The sequence below is a fragment of the Aotus nancymaae genome, unplaced genomic scaffold (assembly GCF_030222135.1).
Source record: "Aotus nancymaae isolate 86718 unplaced genomic scaffold, 86718_ANA_hifiasm-v0.15.2.pri h1tg000072l, whole genome shotgun sequence".
NCBI lineage: Eukaryota > Metazoa > Chordata > Mammalia > Primates > Aotidae > Aotus > Aotus nancymaae.
Window position 1 is genome coordinate 11,512,274 of NW_026988487.1, and position 15,325 is coordinate 11,527,598.

Consider the following 15,325-nt stretch of genomic DNA (forward strand, 5'->3'; position numbering starts at 1 on the left):
TCGGGAGGCTGAGGCAGGAGAATCACTTGAACCTGGGAGGTGGAGTTTGCAGTAAGCCAGGATTGTGCCACTGCACTTTAGCCTGGGTGACAGAGCAAGACTCTGTCTGAAAAACAGAATATCTATATACACATATATATGTGTGTATACACACACACACACACACACACACACACACACACATGAAAGCGGGGACAGTCTTACTGACTACACCAAGGTGCAATATCCAGGGCCCTAGGTTAAGGCAAAGCAGAGAATAAGCAAGATGGCAGGAGACTGGACTCCCTACCACACCAAGACCCAAGGGACCCAGAAGACCCTCAGACCAGAGAACCCCAAGGCTGAGAAGGGAACAATAGTCATCTTCTCCAATGTTTGCCAAAGGGTCTGGCTCCCTGCCAGGCTCTGAGCCTCTTGATGTCACCTTCATCTGGGGATGCTCATCAGCACATGTGGCCATGCCCACAGGCACGTGCTACCATCCTCCCCTGAGGACTGCTGCCCAGACATCCAGCCCCACGTGCACCTCTCTCTCAGTCCACCACCACCAGCATGGACCACTGCACAGAGCTTTCACCCAGCTCAGCGAGAATGGATCCTTCTCCTCTGCCTGCCTACTTAGTAAAAGAAAACTAATATTTGAGAAATTTCTGATGAGTTGCTCAGCAAAAAGTTTCCATTTCAGCTTTCAATTAAACAGCCAAAGCATAGGCTCAGGATTATTAAACATTTATCACTGTAGATGGGAAATTAACCACAAGGTTTTCAAGGTGCTTGGGCTCAAGACCTTCCCAGGCTGAGGCTGCACGTGGCTATACGTGCTTCCCAGGCTCTACGTGCTTCTGGGGAAGTGGATGGAAACAGCCTTTGGACACTATCTGGCTGTGCCACCTGGGATATGCAGCTGCCGCTCTCTGAGCCTCAACTTCCCCATCTATAAAATGGGGCTATGGTACCAATTCCATGGGGTAGTTGTGAAAATTCCATAAGGTAACACATGTAAAATGTTTAATACAAGGCTTGACATGCAGTAATTACTCAGCAGCGACTGTTTTTACTGTTAATATATTGTTATTAATAATGAAAACATTTAAATTACTTTTCTTCCCCAAAACTCAAATTCTTCATCATTAAAACAGTGATAGCGCCACTTACATCATAAGGCTGTTTGAAGATTAAATTAATTGAGATAACAGATGTATATCTATACAGAACAATGCTTGGCACATAACAGATGTTCAAATAAGTAACAGCCATTATTATTCTGATCCTACCCTCTAACCTGGGACGTGAGATGGATGGATCAGTAAATATTAGCTGAATAATTAACAACATTAATAAAAAAGAGAAAAAAAGTGGTTGCAAGCAGTCAGGCTCCAGTCCTTCTGGAAACAAGAAGTGGCCAACCTGTGACCAGCCGGTCACCTGATGGAGCTCACCGGCATGGAGAGCGAGCCCGGGCCTGGCCAGCCCCGTCTCAGTGTGCAGCAAGGGCCCGAGACACAGATGGCCCCTCTGTTTGTGAGGAGGAGGCAGCTCTTTTATCTGGACGCAGAATGAACAGCTTTTCTAACTCCCCGACAGAGGCGAGAATGTGCAGGAAAGAAAGAACTTCCAAGGCATACACTGGGACCCATTCTGAGGCGGATTTATTACTTTGGGCTGAAATGGAGGCATCGCATTATTGTCTGTGACTCTGCATCTGTTCATTTGCACATCAAAATGGACATGCCGTGAGGCTATTAACGATGGCTTTGAAGATATTGGAATGTCTTTGGAAATTACTATCAATAAAAAACAAACTGGCTATGGAGAAGTTACTATTTTTCCCCTAGTAAACTTACTGACATTTTATTCCATTATGGATGTTGTCCAAGGTATAATGAAATGCTCAGTGATTGATGGAGCCTCCTGCAGCTTCCACGCCTAGCAGGATCCCCTTTCAGGAGGATGGCGGGCTGCCCGGGCCACAAAGAGACGCCCGCTTTGTTTGCGGCCCCAGCAGCTGTCTGGAGGGCTGGGCTGTGGGTTTCTCGGCTGGCTGTGCAGGGCCTACAGAGCCCCATGACAGGAAGGGGACCCAGAGGGCTTTACAGGCCAGCACCCTGCCTTCCCCGTTCCCTGATGATCTCCAGCCATGAGACAACACAGCCTCCCCAGACTTGGTTCTTGGTTCTTACACTGTTCAAAGGAGAGCAAATTCTTCCTTAAATCCTGGGGCATATTCACAATATTTGACAACCTATGGAGGGTGCTGACCATTCATATTTGCCACCATTTGGCACTAGAAGCATATTAACCCTCTCTTTGCTGGATAAGGAGGAGGTTTGGGGGCCATTGGGGAGGCAGGCAGAGTATAGAGGGCACCCCAGCAGCCCAGGGAAGGAACCATCTCCAGCCAACCTGGAAGTATTGCAATTATTTTAACAACTGCTAAGATATATAAAGTTGAATATCAGTCTTGCTTCTACCTAGTCACAATCTCTCTAGCTTTAACGGATCCCCTTCCATCGCTTCTGTAAGTCATTAGGGGTAACTTAAAGTAAAAGGGTCCTCACTGGTTCCCTGAGACATACACACTCTCTACTCAGGGCTAAGCCCTCCCCTCTACTTGTCAGTTATATTATTATTATTTTGAGACAGGGTCTTTCTCTGTCACCTAGGCTGAAGTGCAATGGCACAATCTCAGCTCACTGCAACCTCCGCCTTCCAGGTTCAAGCAATTCTCCTGCCTCAGCCTCCCAAGTAGCTGTAATTACAAGCGCCTGCCACCATGCCTGGCAAATTTTTTATACATTTTTAGTCTCTACTATGCATTTCACTATGTTGGCCAGGCTGGTCTCGAACTCCTGGCCTCAGGTGATTTGCCCACCTCAGCTGGGTGTGGTGGCTCATGCCTGTAATCCCAGCATTTTGGGAGGCTGCTGGTCTGTTATAAAGGTCACTTCTGACTGAGTCCACAGGCCCTTGGCACATGCCTGTAGCATACCTTGGCCATGCCTTGTAGAAATTATTTGGGTGCATATCTGACTGTACCGCCAGACTGAGTTCCTCAAGGGCACAGTGAAGTGCACACACGAAGACTCATGTGGTGGATCATCAGTGTGAGGGGGATGAGAGCAATTAACAGAGGAATGGAGCCCACTATGCCCAGGGTCACAGGCCCAGTCAGTGGCAATCCCCAGGTCTATTTTCAAAACGTGAGCATTTCACATGGCCTCCTTTCAAGAAATTCTGACCTCTGCCAGTCATATACACTTTAGTCTAAATAAGTTACACTGATAAAATCTGCACAGAAGTCAGGCACAGTGGCTCACACCAGTAATCCCAACACTTTGGGAGGTTGAGATGGGCGGATTGTGAGGTCAGGAGTTCGAGACCAGCCTGACCAACATGGTAAAACCCTGTCTCAACTAAAAATTCAAAAATTTGCCCAAATTTGCACTTGTGACAAAATCCCAGGGAGAGGTGACGCTTTTGGTCAGAGGCCCCACTTTGTGACCCATTGCTCTGTGGTATGACACTCACTCCTCACAGTAGCCTTGGAGTGGTGTCTTTAGTTCCATTTCAGACAGACCTGGTGACGTTAAGTGACATGTTCCTTTTTTTTTTTTGAGATGGAGTCTCCTGTTGCCCAGGCTGGAGTGCAGTGGCACAATCTTGGCTCACTGCAGCCTACATTTTCCAGATGCCAGTGATTCTGGTACCTCAGCCTCCCAAGCAGCTGGGATTACAGGCATGCACCACCACACCCGGCTAATTTCTGTATTTTTAGTAGAGACAGGGTTTTACCACATTAGCCAGGCTAATCCCGAACTCCTGACCTCAAGTGATCTGCCTGCCTAGGCCTCCCAAAGTGCTGAGATTACAGGTGTGGGCCGCTGCGCCCGGCCTATTTTCGCATTTTCAATGACACTTTCCTCCTAGATTCTCTGAGGATTAAAAAAAACAAATGTTGGCCAGGATTCCAGCCAACGTCTGTCTGAACCCAAAGCTGGAGCTCTAAGTGACCTGCTCACAACATCTGAGGCTTGAGCCATGTGGACTTCCAGCTGGTGAATGAGCAAAACCCTGAACAGGCCCCCTCTTGTCCTGCAGAGCAGAAGGAAAGAACTAGCTAGCGGTGAAGGCCATGGGCCTGCGGTGCCTACTTCTCCAGCTGCTACATGGCCAGAAAGAGAAAGGGGCCACCAAACCTGTCTCCCCGAATAGGGGTCCTGAAAACAGCTCCCCCAAATGCAGCTAAGCGCCTACCTCGGCTGTGGATGGCAGGCCTGGGAGCCTCAAGGCCCAGGGCGGGCGGTCCCTGGGAGTCACTCATGAAGTGGTGGAACCAGTGGCGACGACGCAGCTGACGCAGCTCTGAGTTGCGGCTCCGCAGCCAGCGGGGCCCGGGCCGGGGCTGGGTCAGGGGGCTCCGCAGCATGTCCACGCCCAGCAGCAGCTCTGGGCTGACTCGAGGGTCATGCAGGGCTCTGCTGTCCAGCAAGCCCACACCCAGTGCCACGGCGGCCACTGGCAAGGTTTGCAGGGGGCCAGGCGCCCGGGGTCCCTGTGGGAGGCCCACTCGGGCCCGCTGCAGCAGCAGCAGGCTGCCGGTCATCAAGTAGGCAGCTGTGAGGAAAAACAGCAGGAACTGTGTTCGGCGGAGAAACTTCTGGAGTCGGAAGAAAGGTTTGGCCATGCCCCTGGGAGGCAGGGCTCCTGACTGGAGCCCCCCAATGGCTCCTAGCGCCCAGGCGGGAGGGAGGCCAGGGCCTCCGAAGGAGTCATCCTTGCATCCTTGTTCCTGGCACCTGCCTGTGATCTCCTGGGGTCACTCACTCTTCCTGCCCTGTTTCCAGCAGGTGTTCAAATGGCATCATCACTTATCTCCAGTGGCCACAGGGTCCTGCAGCTGCAGCTGCAGCCTCTGCCCAGGCGTCAAGGACATCTCCATCCCGGGCTTCTACCGACCCCCATCTCCTGGTGCAGAAATCTGGAAAGGTGGAGAAAGAGCACTGAGGTGAAATAGGTGGGTCCACTACCCGGTTCTCCCAGGCTGGGACACCCTCACCCTGTGCGTGCTTTTATCCAAGGGACCAGCTGTGGTGCAGAAGCAGCAGACAAAGCCAGGTTTGAATCCCAGCTCTGCCACTGGCCAGCTGTGTGACACTCGTTAGGTTGCTTAACCTTGCTGGGCCTCAGCTTTCCCATCTGTAAAATGGGGATAACAGCTCTCCCCTTGAGGAGTAACGAGAACTTGGTGATGACAGCAATAGCAATAAGGGGGAGGAGGAACAGCAGCAGGAGCTCTTTCCTCAGCTCTTCCAGTGTGTCAAGCACTCAGCTAAATGCTTTTCATATTATCTCACTTAATCCTTACACCAATCCAACAAGGTAGAGACTATCATATCCCCATTTCACAGATGAGAAAACTGTGGCAAAAGAAGGCAAATTAGTTCTCCCCAAGCAACACAGTTGGTAAACAGGAGAGCCAAGGTTTTGAAGAGTCTGTGTTCAGAGCCTGTACTCTCAACGATGGCATGGCCCAGACTGCAATGAGGCACTACCACATATAAATGCACCTAGCCCACGCAGGAGTATGCTGCAGATGCTTAATATATGCACGCAATCGGCTGACTCCCAGGAGTGCACTGGAACTGCGAGCCTGGGTTGGAAGGAGCTTCTGCAGAGGCTGGTCATTGACTTTCACACAGGATGTGGCCCTGGGGAGGGAGAGGCTTGTGTACCCTTCCTAGACCTCCTGGACTCCAGAGGCCAGAATCAAAGGACCAGGGTAGCGCCTGAGCCATGCACCTGCAAACAGAGGCAGAGCACCCGGAGCAGAGAAGGCGGAAGCCTCTCTGATCTGCCTTCCATGGGTCCCTCCACTCCCCAGGACTCAGTTGTCACTCTGGGCTTTGGTTCTCATTGGCGGTGCCTCTGAAGTGCGCTGTTAGGGTTGGCGGAGGGTTTTGCAGCTGCCACGAGCTGGGCTGCTGTGTGAGTGAAGCCCTTAGCACAAGGACAGGCTTATCCCAAAGAAAAGGCCCCTAGAAGCGTGACTAAGCCACTGCCCGTAACTAACTTGGCCCGGGCCCCCCGCCAGGCCTGTGCAGCCACTCAATGGCTGCTCTGTGCATCAGGGACAGACAGCGGGTGTGAGAGGAAGAACAATGTTTGAGCTGGCATTCCAGGCCCCCAGAAAGCTTGGAGGCTTGGGGCGAAGACCCAAAGGGGCCCAGACAAGCATGACCCTCTCTGATTAAATGGTGAGGGCCGCCAGGTTCTGAGGCCTTCGGGGAGGGCAGAGATCTGGAAATATGGGTTGGGTGGTCCTTTAGGCTGGGGTAGAGGCAGCAGACTCAGTAATCAGCAAATGAAGCTGGAATTAAACTCTGAGTTGAGAAGCCATTGCAGACGGGTCTCCAGAGTTTGTATTTTCTAGGCTGATGTGTCTGCCAGGCCCACCCCAGAGAGCCTCGTCAGATTTGTAAAACCACAGAGAAAATCCCAAGAAATCCTGACTGATCTCTCTGCCTCCAGCTTTGGACCCCTCCAATCCATCTTCCACAAGGCTGCCAGGGTGATCCTCCTAACGCGCAAATCTGATCATGGTGCGCCCCTGCTTAAAACCCCGTTCAATAGCTCCCTGTGGCTACTGGATAAACTCTAAGCTCCTTAGCATGACATAGAAGGGCCCCTTCATGATCCAGCCCATCCAGCCTCATCTCTTGCCAGGCCTCCTTCCTTTGGCTTCCCCATCTCACATGCACGTACACACACTCCACATTCCAACAGAGCCACCGGGAATCACAGCACATCTGCCTTGGTGCCTTTGCACAAGCTACCCTTTATATATGTCTTTTCCTTCCTCTTCACTTATCAAATCCCTGTGTATCCTCCAAGGCTCAGGCCAGGTATTGCTCCTCAGAGGATTCCCTGAAGATTCCTCAGTCTTTCCACAGACCCTGCTGACCCTCATCCCATCCTGGGGCTGATCACAACTGTCTATCTACTTGACAGTTACCCTCGGAAGCCCGTAATCCACTTAGAGCTAGAAGCCAGGCCTCATTCAGTTCCCGGTCCTAACACCAGCCCCAGCATCAGGCCTGGGAATGTGGATGCTCAGCGATCTTTGTTTATGAATACTTTTTTTTTTTTTTTTTAAGATGACTGAGTCTTGCCCCATCACCCAGGCTGGAGTGCAGTGGCATGATCTTGGCTCACTGCAACCTCCATTTCCCAGGTTCAAGTGATTCTCCTGCCTCAGCCTCCTGAGTAGCTGGGATTACAAGCGCCTGCCACCACGTCCAGCTAATTTTTGTATTTTTTAGTAAAGATGGGGTTTCACCATCTTGGCCAGGCTGGTCTTGAACTCCTCACTTCATGATCCACCCACCTCAGCCTCCCAAAGTGCTGGGATTACAGGTATAAGCCACTATACATGGCCGATGAATACATTTTTTAAATGAATGAGACCATGGACAAATGGATACACAAATCCTGACATCAGAAACCTACTCCTATGGGGTCAGGGCAGTGAAACTTTAAATTCCACTTACCCAGAGCCATGGATGAAGCCTGACATGTGGGAGAGAGGGAGGAGTGCAGGGGCACAGGCCCCCAGGTCGTCAAGAAACTCAGCTGAACAGAGCTGAGGGCTTTCAGGCACACAGAGTTAACAAGAATGCCTGGCTTTATGTCATCCTTTCTGTGATGTAATTCTATGAGGAGGGTCTGCAGGTCTGCTCACAAAGGGGATCCGGTTACAAAGGAGGATCACATCAGGGAAAAATCCTGTACAATTGAAGGGGAGAGGGTAGCACTCCAGCTGTGAAAAGGTTTCTGATGAGACAGAGCAGAAAGGCAGGCAGTGGCTCAACAGTTCAGAATTCTGAAGGCAGGGTATACCGTGAATTTCATATAGACTTTCTAGATAGGATTTGGATCTACAATACAAGTAGGGCTGGGGTGGGGAGTGGTCAGAGCTGATGAATCAGGACTCAATCCACCTCACCCAGGGTCCCAAGGTCCTCCAAAGCATTTTCTGGTGCTCCCCCTTCCCAGAAGGGCCTTCCCTGGTCTGGGGAGGTGGGTGCTGGTGTGGATACAACGGACAGCCACTTGCAGGCCAGATGTCCACGGCCCACGTCTTCTATGAAGCAGGCTGCACTCCCAACTTTTAAAATCACAAAGCAGATTCCTAGCCTGGAAAACTCATTGCGGGCAGGCTGGCCAGGGGGAACAAAAGCATCAGGAACTTGTCACCTGCCCTGGACTCCCACCACACCTTACAGCCAACACACTCTCCTCAAGGCTGGCAGCCCCTCCAGGGCACGGGTCACCTCTGGTTTATCTCCATGTTCCCAGATCCCAGCACACAGCTGGGAAATATGGGTCAGCTGGTCCTTTAGGCTGGGGCAGAGGCAGCAGGCTCAGTAATCAGCTAAATGCTTTACATATTATCTCACTTAACCTTCACACCAATCCAACAAGGTAGAGACTATCATATCCCCAGCAGTTGCCCAGCCTGGATAAGGGGTGGCTTGGGCTGGTCAGGTGGCCATCTCTCAGCCAGGCTAGGGGTCCAGAGACTGAGGGATGGCAGCAGGGAGAGGAGAGGAGGCAGTCCCTGGGGCTGGGAGTTGGAGGATAGAACTCGGAGCTGGCCCAGGTGCAGCCAGTGGCCACTGGGGTTCAGTGAGATGACTCCACTTCCCTATGACCCCCGATCAGAGAGAACAGGCAGTGGCAGCTGAGGGGAAAATGACTTCAGACATCCCCAGAAACATCTGAGCTGTGGCAGCTGCAGCAAGAGCTGCAAATCTCTTGGGACTCAGAGATGCCTGCTCTTTGTAGGGCAGGAGCCCCAGAGACAAGGAACAGGGCCCAGAATGTTGCTCTCCAGATAAGAAGGTGATGGGCATCTGAGTCCTAGAAGCTCGAAGCCCAACCTCAGTGACTGGCAGCCAGGGGATCTCAGCCTCAGAACCTAGGCAGAGTACAATCAGGAGGCTCCAGCTGGGCTCACAGCTCCTGGATTCCCCTCCTTTGACTTTCCCCCTGCCCCTGCCCCACTCAGACCTAGTGCCTGGCTTCTGGACCCCATCCCCTCTCCAAAAGGCTGTCCCCTTCTCATCTAAGAAAGTGATCTTCCTAGTATGAGGAACTAATGATGCTACTCGCTGTAATGGCTTCCCAGGAATTGACAAGCAAGCCCTGTATCCCACCAGAGCAGCCCCTGGTCAGTGAGAGATGCCTCAAGCACCCTCATGCACGCCCTTTCACCAGCCAAGGATGCCTGCGGCCCATCTCATGGCTCTGAAATGCTTCGGGCCATCAAGGTTCGGCACTCATGCCACCTCTTCCATGAAGCCTCCCTGATTTCTGGAGCAGAACCCCTCCCCAGCGCTAGGTAGTGAGGCTGGATGCTATTACAAACTGTGCCTAGTTGGGGTGTGGTCTTGAGTCAGGGTTCCCTGCTAATGTCCCTACTTCTCCTCCCAGCCTGGGAGCCTCTCAAAGTTACAGTCAGTGCCTCTGCCCACCTCTGGGCAGGGCACAGGGAAGGCCCTGAAAATAAGTGCCTGCTGGACTGGACAGCCTTCAAGGCTCAGGGCCATGCTGCCATTACTCACAGGCCTCACAACTCTGGGTCCTGGAGACTGAGAAAAAGAGCAAGAGACCCACTAAACAAAAATCTGCTGGGCCCTTGGTGGGAACAAGGTCTGGGAAATGCAAATGGGGTGGGATCCCTGTCTTTGATGAGGCAAATCTCTTGACAATTTGAATGTCAGAACTTGAGAAAAGATTCAAAATTTTAATATGGTGCTAAAAAGGTATAAAACATAATAGGTCAAAACTCCATTCCATGCAAAGGAGGAAAAACCCTTCAGTTAACCCACTGCTGGGGTTGATATAAATAAAAACTTTAACATACCACATTAGAGTTCAAGGTACTTTCACCAACTGTCAAGTGCATTAGATGAATGATCAGATGAGCAAATGAATGAGCAATCTTCCCACACATTTGTGGTCAAAATCATTATCATCCCCATTATACAGATGCAGAATCTAAGACAGAGAAGCCCAATTAACTTGAACAAATACAGTTATTGCTAAATGGCTCTGATTCCAAGTGCCTATCATCATCAACCATATCACATGGTCTTCATATGTACAATACCAAGGACAGAGATCCTTCCAAGCACCGTTCTAGGGGCTGGCATTTTTCCTTTCCGGTCGGCTGATTTGGAGCCTTTCTTACTTCTGAAACAGTGAATCGCAACATTTTCCAGCTATCTATTTTATTTATATTTATTTTTATTCATTTTTTGAGACAGAGTCTTACTCTGTCACCCAGGCTAGTGTAATGGCGTGATCTCGGCTCACTGCAACTTCCGCCTCCTGGGTTCAAGGGATTCTCCTGCTTCAGTCTCCCAAGTAGCTGCAATTACAGGCACGTGCCACCACGCCCGGCTAATTTTTGTATTTTTAGTAGAGATGTGGTTTTGCCATGTTGACCAGGTAGGTCTTGAATTCCGGATCTCAGGTGATCTGCCCACCTTGGCCTCCCAAAATACTGGGATTACAGGTGTAAGCCACCCCATCCAGCCTAGGCTATCTCTTTCATAGAACCGTATTTTGTTCACTTGTTCATGTGTTTCTCCCACCTGGTGGTGAAAGCTTAAGAGTCGTCTCGGGCCCATTTCAGAATCTAGAAGTTAAACAGGTATTCAAACCCCACTGAGTGACTTGGATACAGGTGGACAAGTGAGTGGAGTTCCCAACCAAAGTCAGACCTGCCCAGCTTGATGCTGCCCCTGGGACAGGGGACTCGGGCTATGGGAGGGAGCCCAAGACACCCTGCAGCACACCCTGTCCTCAGAATACTCACAACCCCTCATGCGGCTATGGGAGGGAGCCCAAGACACCCTGCAGCACACCCTGTCCTCAGAATACTCACAACCCCTCATGCCAAAGGAACCACTCTCTGGGAGAAAGCTCACATCTCCAGGGGCTTCCAGCAGCAAAGGAAGGGAAATGAAGTGGAGGGGAGGGGCCTTAACAGCTAGCTACCAGCAGGTGCACTGTATTTTATAGCTTATGAAATTAATCCAGCCCATTCTTCCATCCACTTCTCACATCCACACCAGGAGGCAGGGCATATGTAGAGCTCCTCCCTGACCACATTCTCCAAGTGGCACACTTCTGATAATTTTTTTAGGCCGTATGTCAACATGACTATCAAAGCCACGATGAGGAGAGATTAAAGGAAGAACATGAAGGTCAGACCAGGAGGCCCAGGGAGAAGGTGGTGAGTGGAAGGCCACGTTCACTCCCTCATTCCCCACATGAGCAGCCCCAGATGTTGGGGCCTAGCTCTGACCCTGCTGATGTATATGATTATCACTTGCATTTTAAGGCAAGACCCTGAAGATCTAAACACTGAGCTGGCCCAAAGTCCTCGGCCTTGACTTCATTGTACCTCCAGAGAAAGAGTCAGGGAGCTGGTCTCATCAAGGCTGATGGGGGTCTGGGCCGGATGGGAGTACAAGCTAGGAGCTTCTACGATGAGAAACACCACTTCCCAGTAGGCCCTGCTCCGAGGCATTCTATCAGGGCCTGGAGGCTCTGGATTCAGAGGCTCTGAGCTGCCTGCTCAGGCTGATGCCATAAGAAACCAGCTCTGTGACTTACTCCCCAGTGCTCTGGCTAAACTGATCAGGTTCGAGGCTCAAGCTTCAGCAGCAGACCCACTGGCAGTCCTGAGTATCCACTTCTGCCTGGTTAGGAAGACACCGGCCTTCTGCCTTATCCCAGCTTCTCTTCACTTCCAAACAGACATGCTGCAGGCCACAACACAGTACCCCATAGTGCGCCAATGCCCACTGAAGAGAGGGACCCACTCACCCCAGAAGAAGGCATTTTTACAGAGGAGCTGTCGAAACGGCCCTGCTGAGGCCCGGAGGATGCAGCCACAGGTGAGGGCCTTCTGGTGGGGAAGATGAGGCAGGTCAGTCTCAGTCACCAGCCAGCCACCACCAAGCCTCCTTCAGCTCCCGTGCCTGGGAGAGCTCCTGCTCTTTCTCCTAGAAACCCTGGGCTCTGGCAGCCGGTTGAGGCCCCTTCCCTGAGGATCTCCTGGGGGTCAGTCTGAGTGTGTGGGGGTGGGGGTGGGGCCATGCTTGAGAGAGGCAAACCTCATTCTCCCATAGCCCAAGGAAACCTCCCTAGCTCTCTCCCCAGCACCTGCAGCCACCAGGAGGGATGACTGCAGACAGTGCAGGGCAAGCCAGCTTTATACCTCCTCTAACTTTCACTCCCCACCACCCTCACTTCCTGTTCCCAGGCAACCTAGCCAAATCAGGAAAAAAGAAAGCCCCCCACTCCTGATCCCAAAGTAGGATACCCCAATTGCCTCCAAAACCTAAGCATGCCATTACAGCAACAAGAGGGGTGGGGCTATCTCCTGTTAGAAAAGTGCAGCGGAGTCCTGCATCTGTCCATCTTGGGAGCTGCAGGGGCAGGGCCAGTGTGGGCAGCAGCTGGACCCCAGTACAGGGCGATGGCACTGGAACTCCTCTATCAGCCTTCCCACCCCTCAGCGGAAGGAAGAGTCCCCTTCCCCACCTACATCCTCCATCAGCAGAGCAGGCATCATCCCAGGAGCACAAATGCTCAGGAAAACAACCAGCGAGGTTACCCGGAGCCAGGGGACCCAGCCAGGTACGCTCCTGAGTGGCAGAGAAAAACGCAAATAGCCTGCAGTCGCGGGTCTCCGTCCACACCTACGAAGACGCAAAGCTCTACTCCGGGGAATATTCCGGACAAAATACATACGTTTTGCTTTTGCCTCTGCCTCTGTTCAAGTTCACCAAGAGACGGAGCAAACCCTCCGCTGACCGGAAGCCTCTCTTGGTAGCGGAACGAGAGGGAGCTGCTTCTGGGTAAACGTCGCCGCCTAGGAGGGAGGCTGTGCGCACCCCAAACCCTGCCCTCGCCCCCTCCCTGGGCCCAGCCGCAGCGCCCTCCCGGGAAACCGACGGGCTCTCAGGACTCCGGAGGGGGACGCGGCTCGTGCGGCGCCTCGTGCACCCCCGCCCCATTCCTGCCGCGCCGAGCGCCCCCCGCTTCCTGCCACCCGCACGCACCCGCTCACTCTCCCCTGCCCCGGCCGAGCCGTCCCGGGCCCCCGAGAAGGCGCCCCCCGCAAGCCCGCCCGGCAGCCGGAGCAGGTGCAGCCCCGCCGCGCTCCCAGCCGCGAAAGCACAAACTTGTTTGCCCGCGGCGGGGGGAACACCCGGCTAGCAGCCCGCGCGGGGGTCCGGCTGGAGCGCCGGGAGGCAGGACTCACCCGGCGATCGCGGCCGGCTGGGGCGCCTGCACCCGCGCCCACGGCCCGCCTCCCCCGGGCGCCGAGCCCGCAGCCCCCGCAGTGCCCGGAGCCCGGGAGCCCCGGAGCCCCGGAGCCCCGGCGCCCGCACGCCCCCGGCCGCCCGCGACGAGCGGACCCACGAGCCCTGGCACAGGACGCCGCCGCCTGGCTCCCCGGGGCTGCCGGCGCCCGGGCTGAGCGGCGGGGCTGGCGGGCGCGGAGCCGGGGCGGGCAGCGGGCGGCGGGCGGGCGAGCGGGCGCCGGGCTCTGCACATGCTCACTCGCGCGGCCCGGGGACAGCGGCCGGCCGCCGCCGGGTCCTAGAGGCGCCGGTGCGCACCTCCCGCCCGCCGGGGGAGGGGTCGCGGCTTCGCAGGCGAGGGCCCACGCCATGCCCAGACCCGCGAGACACGCGCACTGGGCGGGCCACACGCGCCACTGCCGATCAGAGGCGCTGCCACCCACTCTGGTATACACACACACACACACACACACACACCCCTCACCCAGAGCCACAGCCTTGCATGGGAGCCCCACGGGCTCTAACACAAGCACCCTGGTGCTCACACCCAGACACAGACCCACAAATACACAGGGCACCGCCGCTCAGAGGAGCACGCCGCCACTCTCACTCCGATGCAGACTCAGCGACAGCCCCACACTGCTGACACACACACACACACACCCCGAACCACCGCTTCCCAGACACATACACCCACACTCACACACACACTCTCTGGGCTCTGCCCCACTCACCCAGAAGGAGACTGGGCCACTGTGACAGGCGCGCACACATACGCACACAGACACATAATTTGTAGCACTCTAATACAAACACACACAGACACACCAGATCACTGTCCCATGCAGAGCTAGAGACGGACAGTCACAGCTTCACACACATTCACACTCAGAAACAAGCCCCTGCTGGGACACATACACTCTCACACAATGTGAGGCAGCCCCACACAGAAGCACACTGAGCCCCACAAATACCCCAACACCACCTCCAGTGTCTTCACCCTCGGGGGTCGGCCACCGGCTTATTACACGGCTCCACACCAGCACACAGTGACCCACACCTTGACATAGTTGCCCACAGAAGCAATGCCACACTAGTGTCCATAACAGACAGACTCTTGGATAGAGAGGCATACTGGGCATTGACCCACAGTCTCTCTCTCTCTCTCTCTGTGTCTCACACACACACACACACCCCGAGGTAGAAAGATGCTGAACAGTCACACAAGTCTATACACAATCGCCCTCTTTAAAGGCTGGATCCAAACCTAAAGATTTTCCCCAATAAGGAGCCCCACCCTGTTCCCTCAAAGCTCCCAAGTCACAGCATCTACCCTGCCCTACCAGGTGTACCAGTTGACGCTGTTCTCACCCCGGGCTGGCTGCTAAGATGCTCCCAGAAGCTGAGGACAGCAGAGGCGGCAGGAGCAGGTGGTGCCTCTCACCCAGTCTTCCTAAAAGGGAGTTTCATGCCTCCAACTCCCGCTAGGGGCAGAGCTGCTTAGCCTGACTCTGAGGAGCTGGCTTGCAACAGGTGCGGATGGCAGGGAGAGCATTTGCCCAGGGACCAGTCAGAGTTGCTCCTTACGCAGGTCAGTCAGGTGGCACCCAGAGGGGGAGGAGACTAGCTGCAGTTTGCATAGCCAGGGTCTGGCCAAGTGCAGAATTAGAACAGAGTCTGCACCATCAGCATGAAGGCAGAGTGCTCTGAAGTTCTTGGAGCATCTGGATTTAATATCCTTAAACCCAGGAAGAGGACACAGGATGTGAGAGATGAATTCTGTGTGGCCTCAGCATCCCAGCCTTGCAGAAAAGCCCCCTTCACATATATATCCTTTACAGAATGTGAATATGTGTGCTGTTATGATTACAACAGTAACCCACTGTGCAGTCTTGCAATGCTGTTTGGTTTGCAAAGCCCCCTCGGTGACCAGCTACATA

General features: G+C 53.6%; 1 protein-coding gene across 3 annotated transcripts in view; it reads right to left on the reverse strand.

Moving 5' to 3' along the window:
- Positions 1-14,812, reverse strand: part of WSCD1 (WSC domain containing 1) — a 53,584-nt gene extending 38,772 nt beyond the window's left edge. The window contains exons 1-2 of one of the 3 annotated variants that reach the window (XM_012460513.2): positions 14,757-14,812; positions 4,255-4,978 (exon numbers count right to left, since the gene is read on the reverse strand). In XM_012460513.2, the coding sequence (XP_012315936.1) occupies positions 4,255-4,684 (430 nt within the window). In that variant the 5' untranslated portion in view covers positions 4,685-4,978; positions 14,757-14,812. Of the gene's footprint in view, positions 1-4,254; positions 4,979-12,828; positions 12,890-14,728 lie in introns of those variants that run through there. The other 2 variants (XM_012460514.2, XM_012460515.2) reach the window with 2 other exon arrangements.
- Between the last annotated feature and the right edge of the window lie 513 nt (positions 14,813-15,325).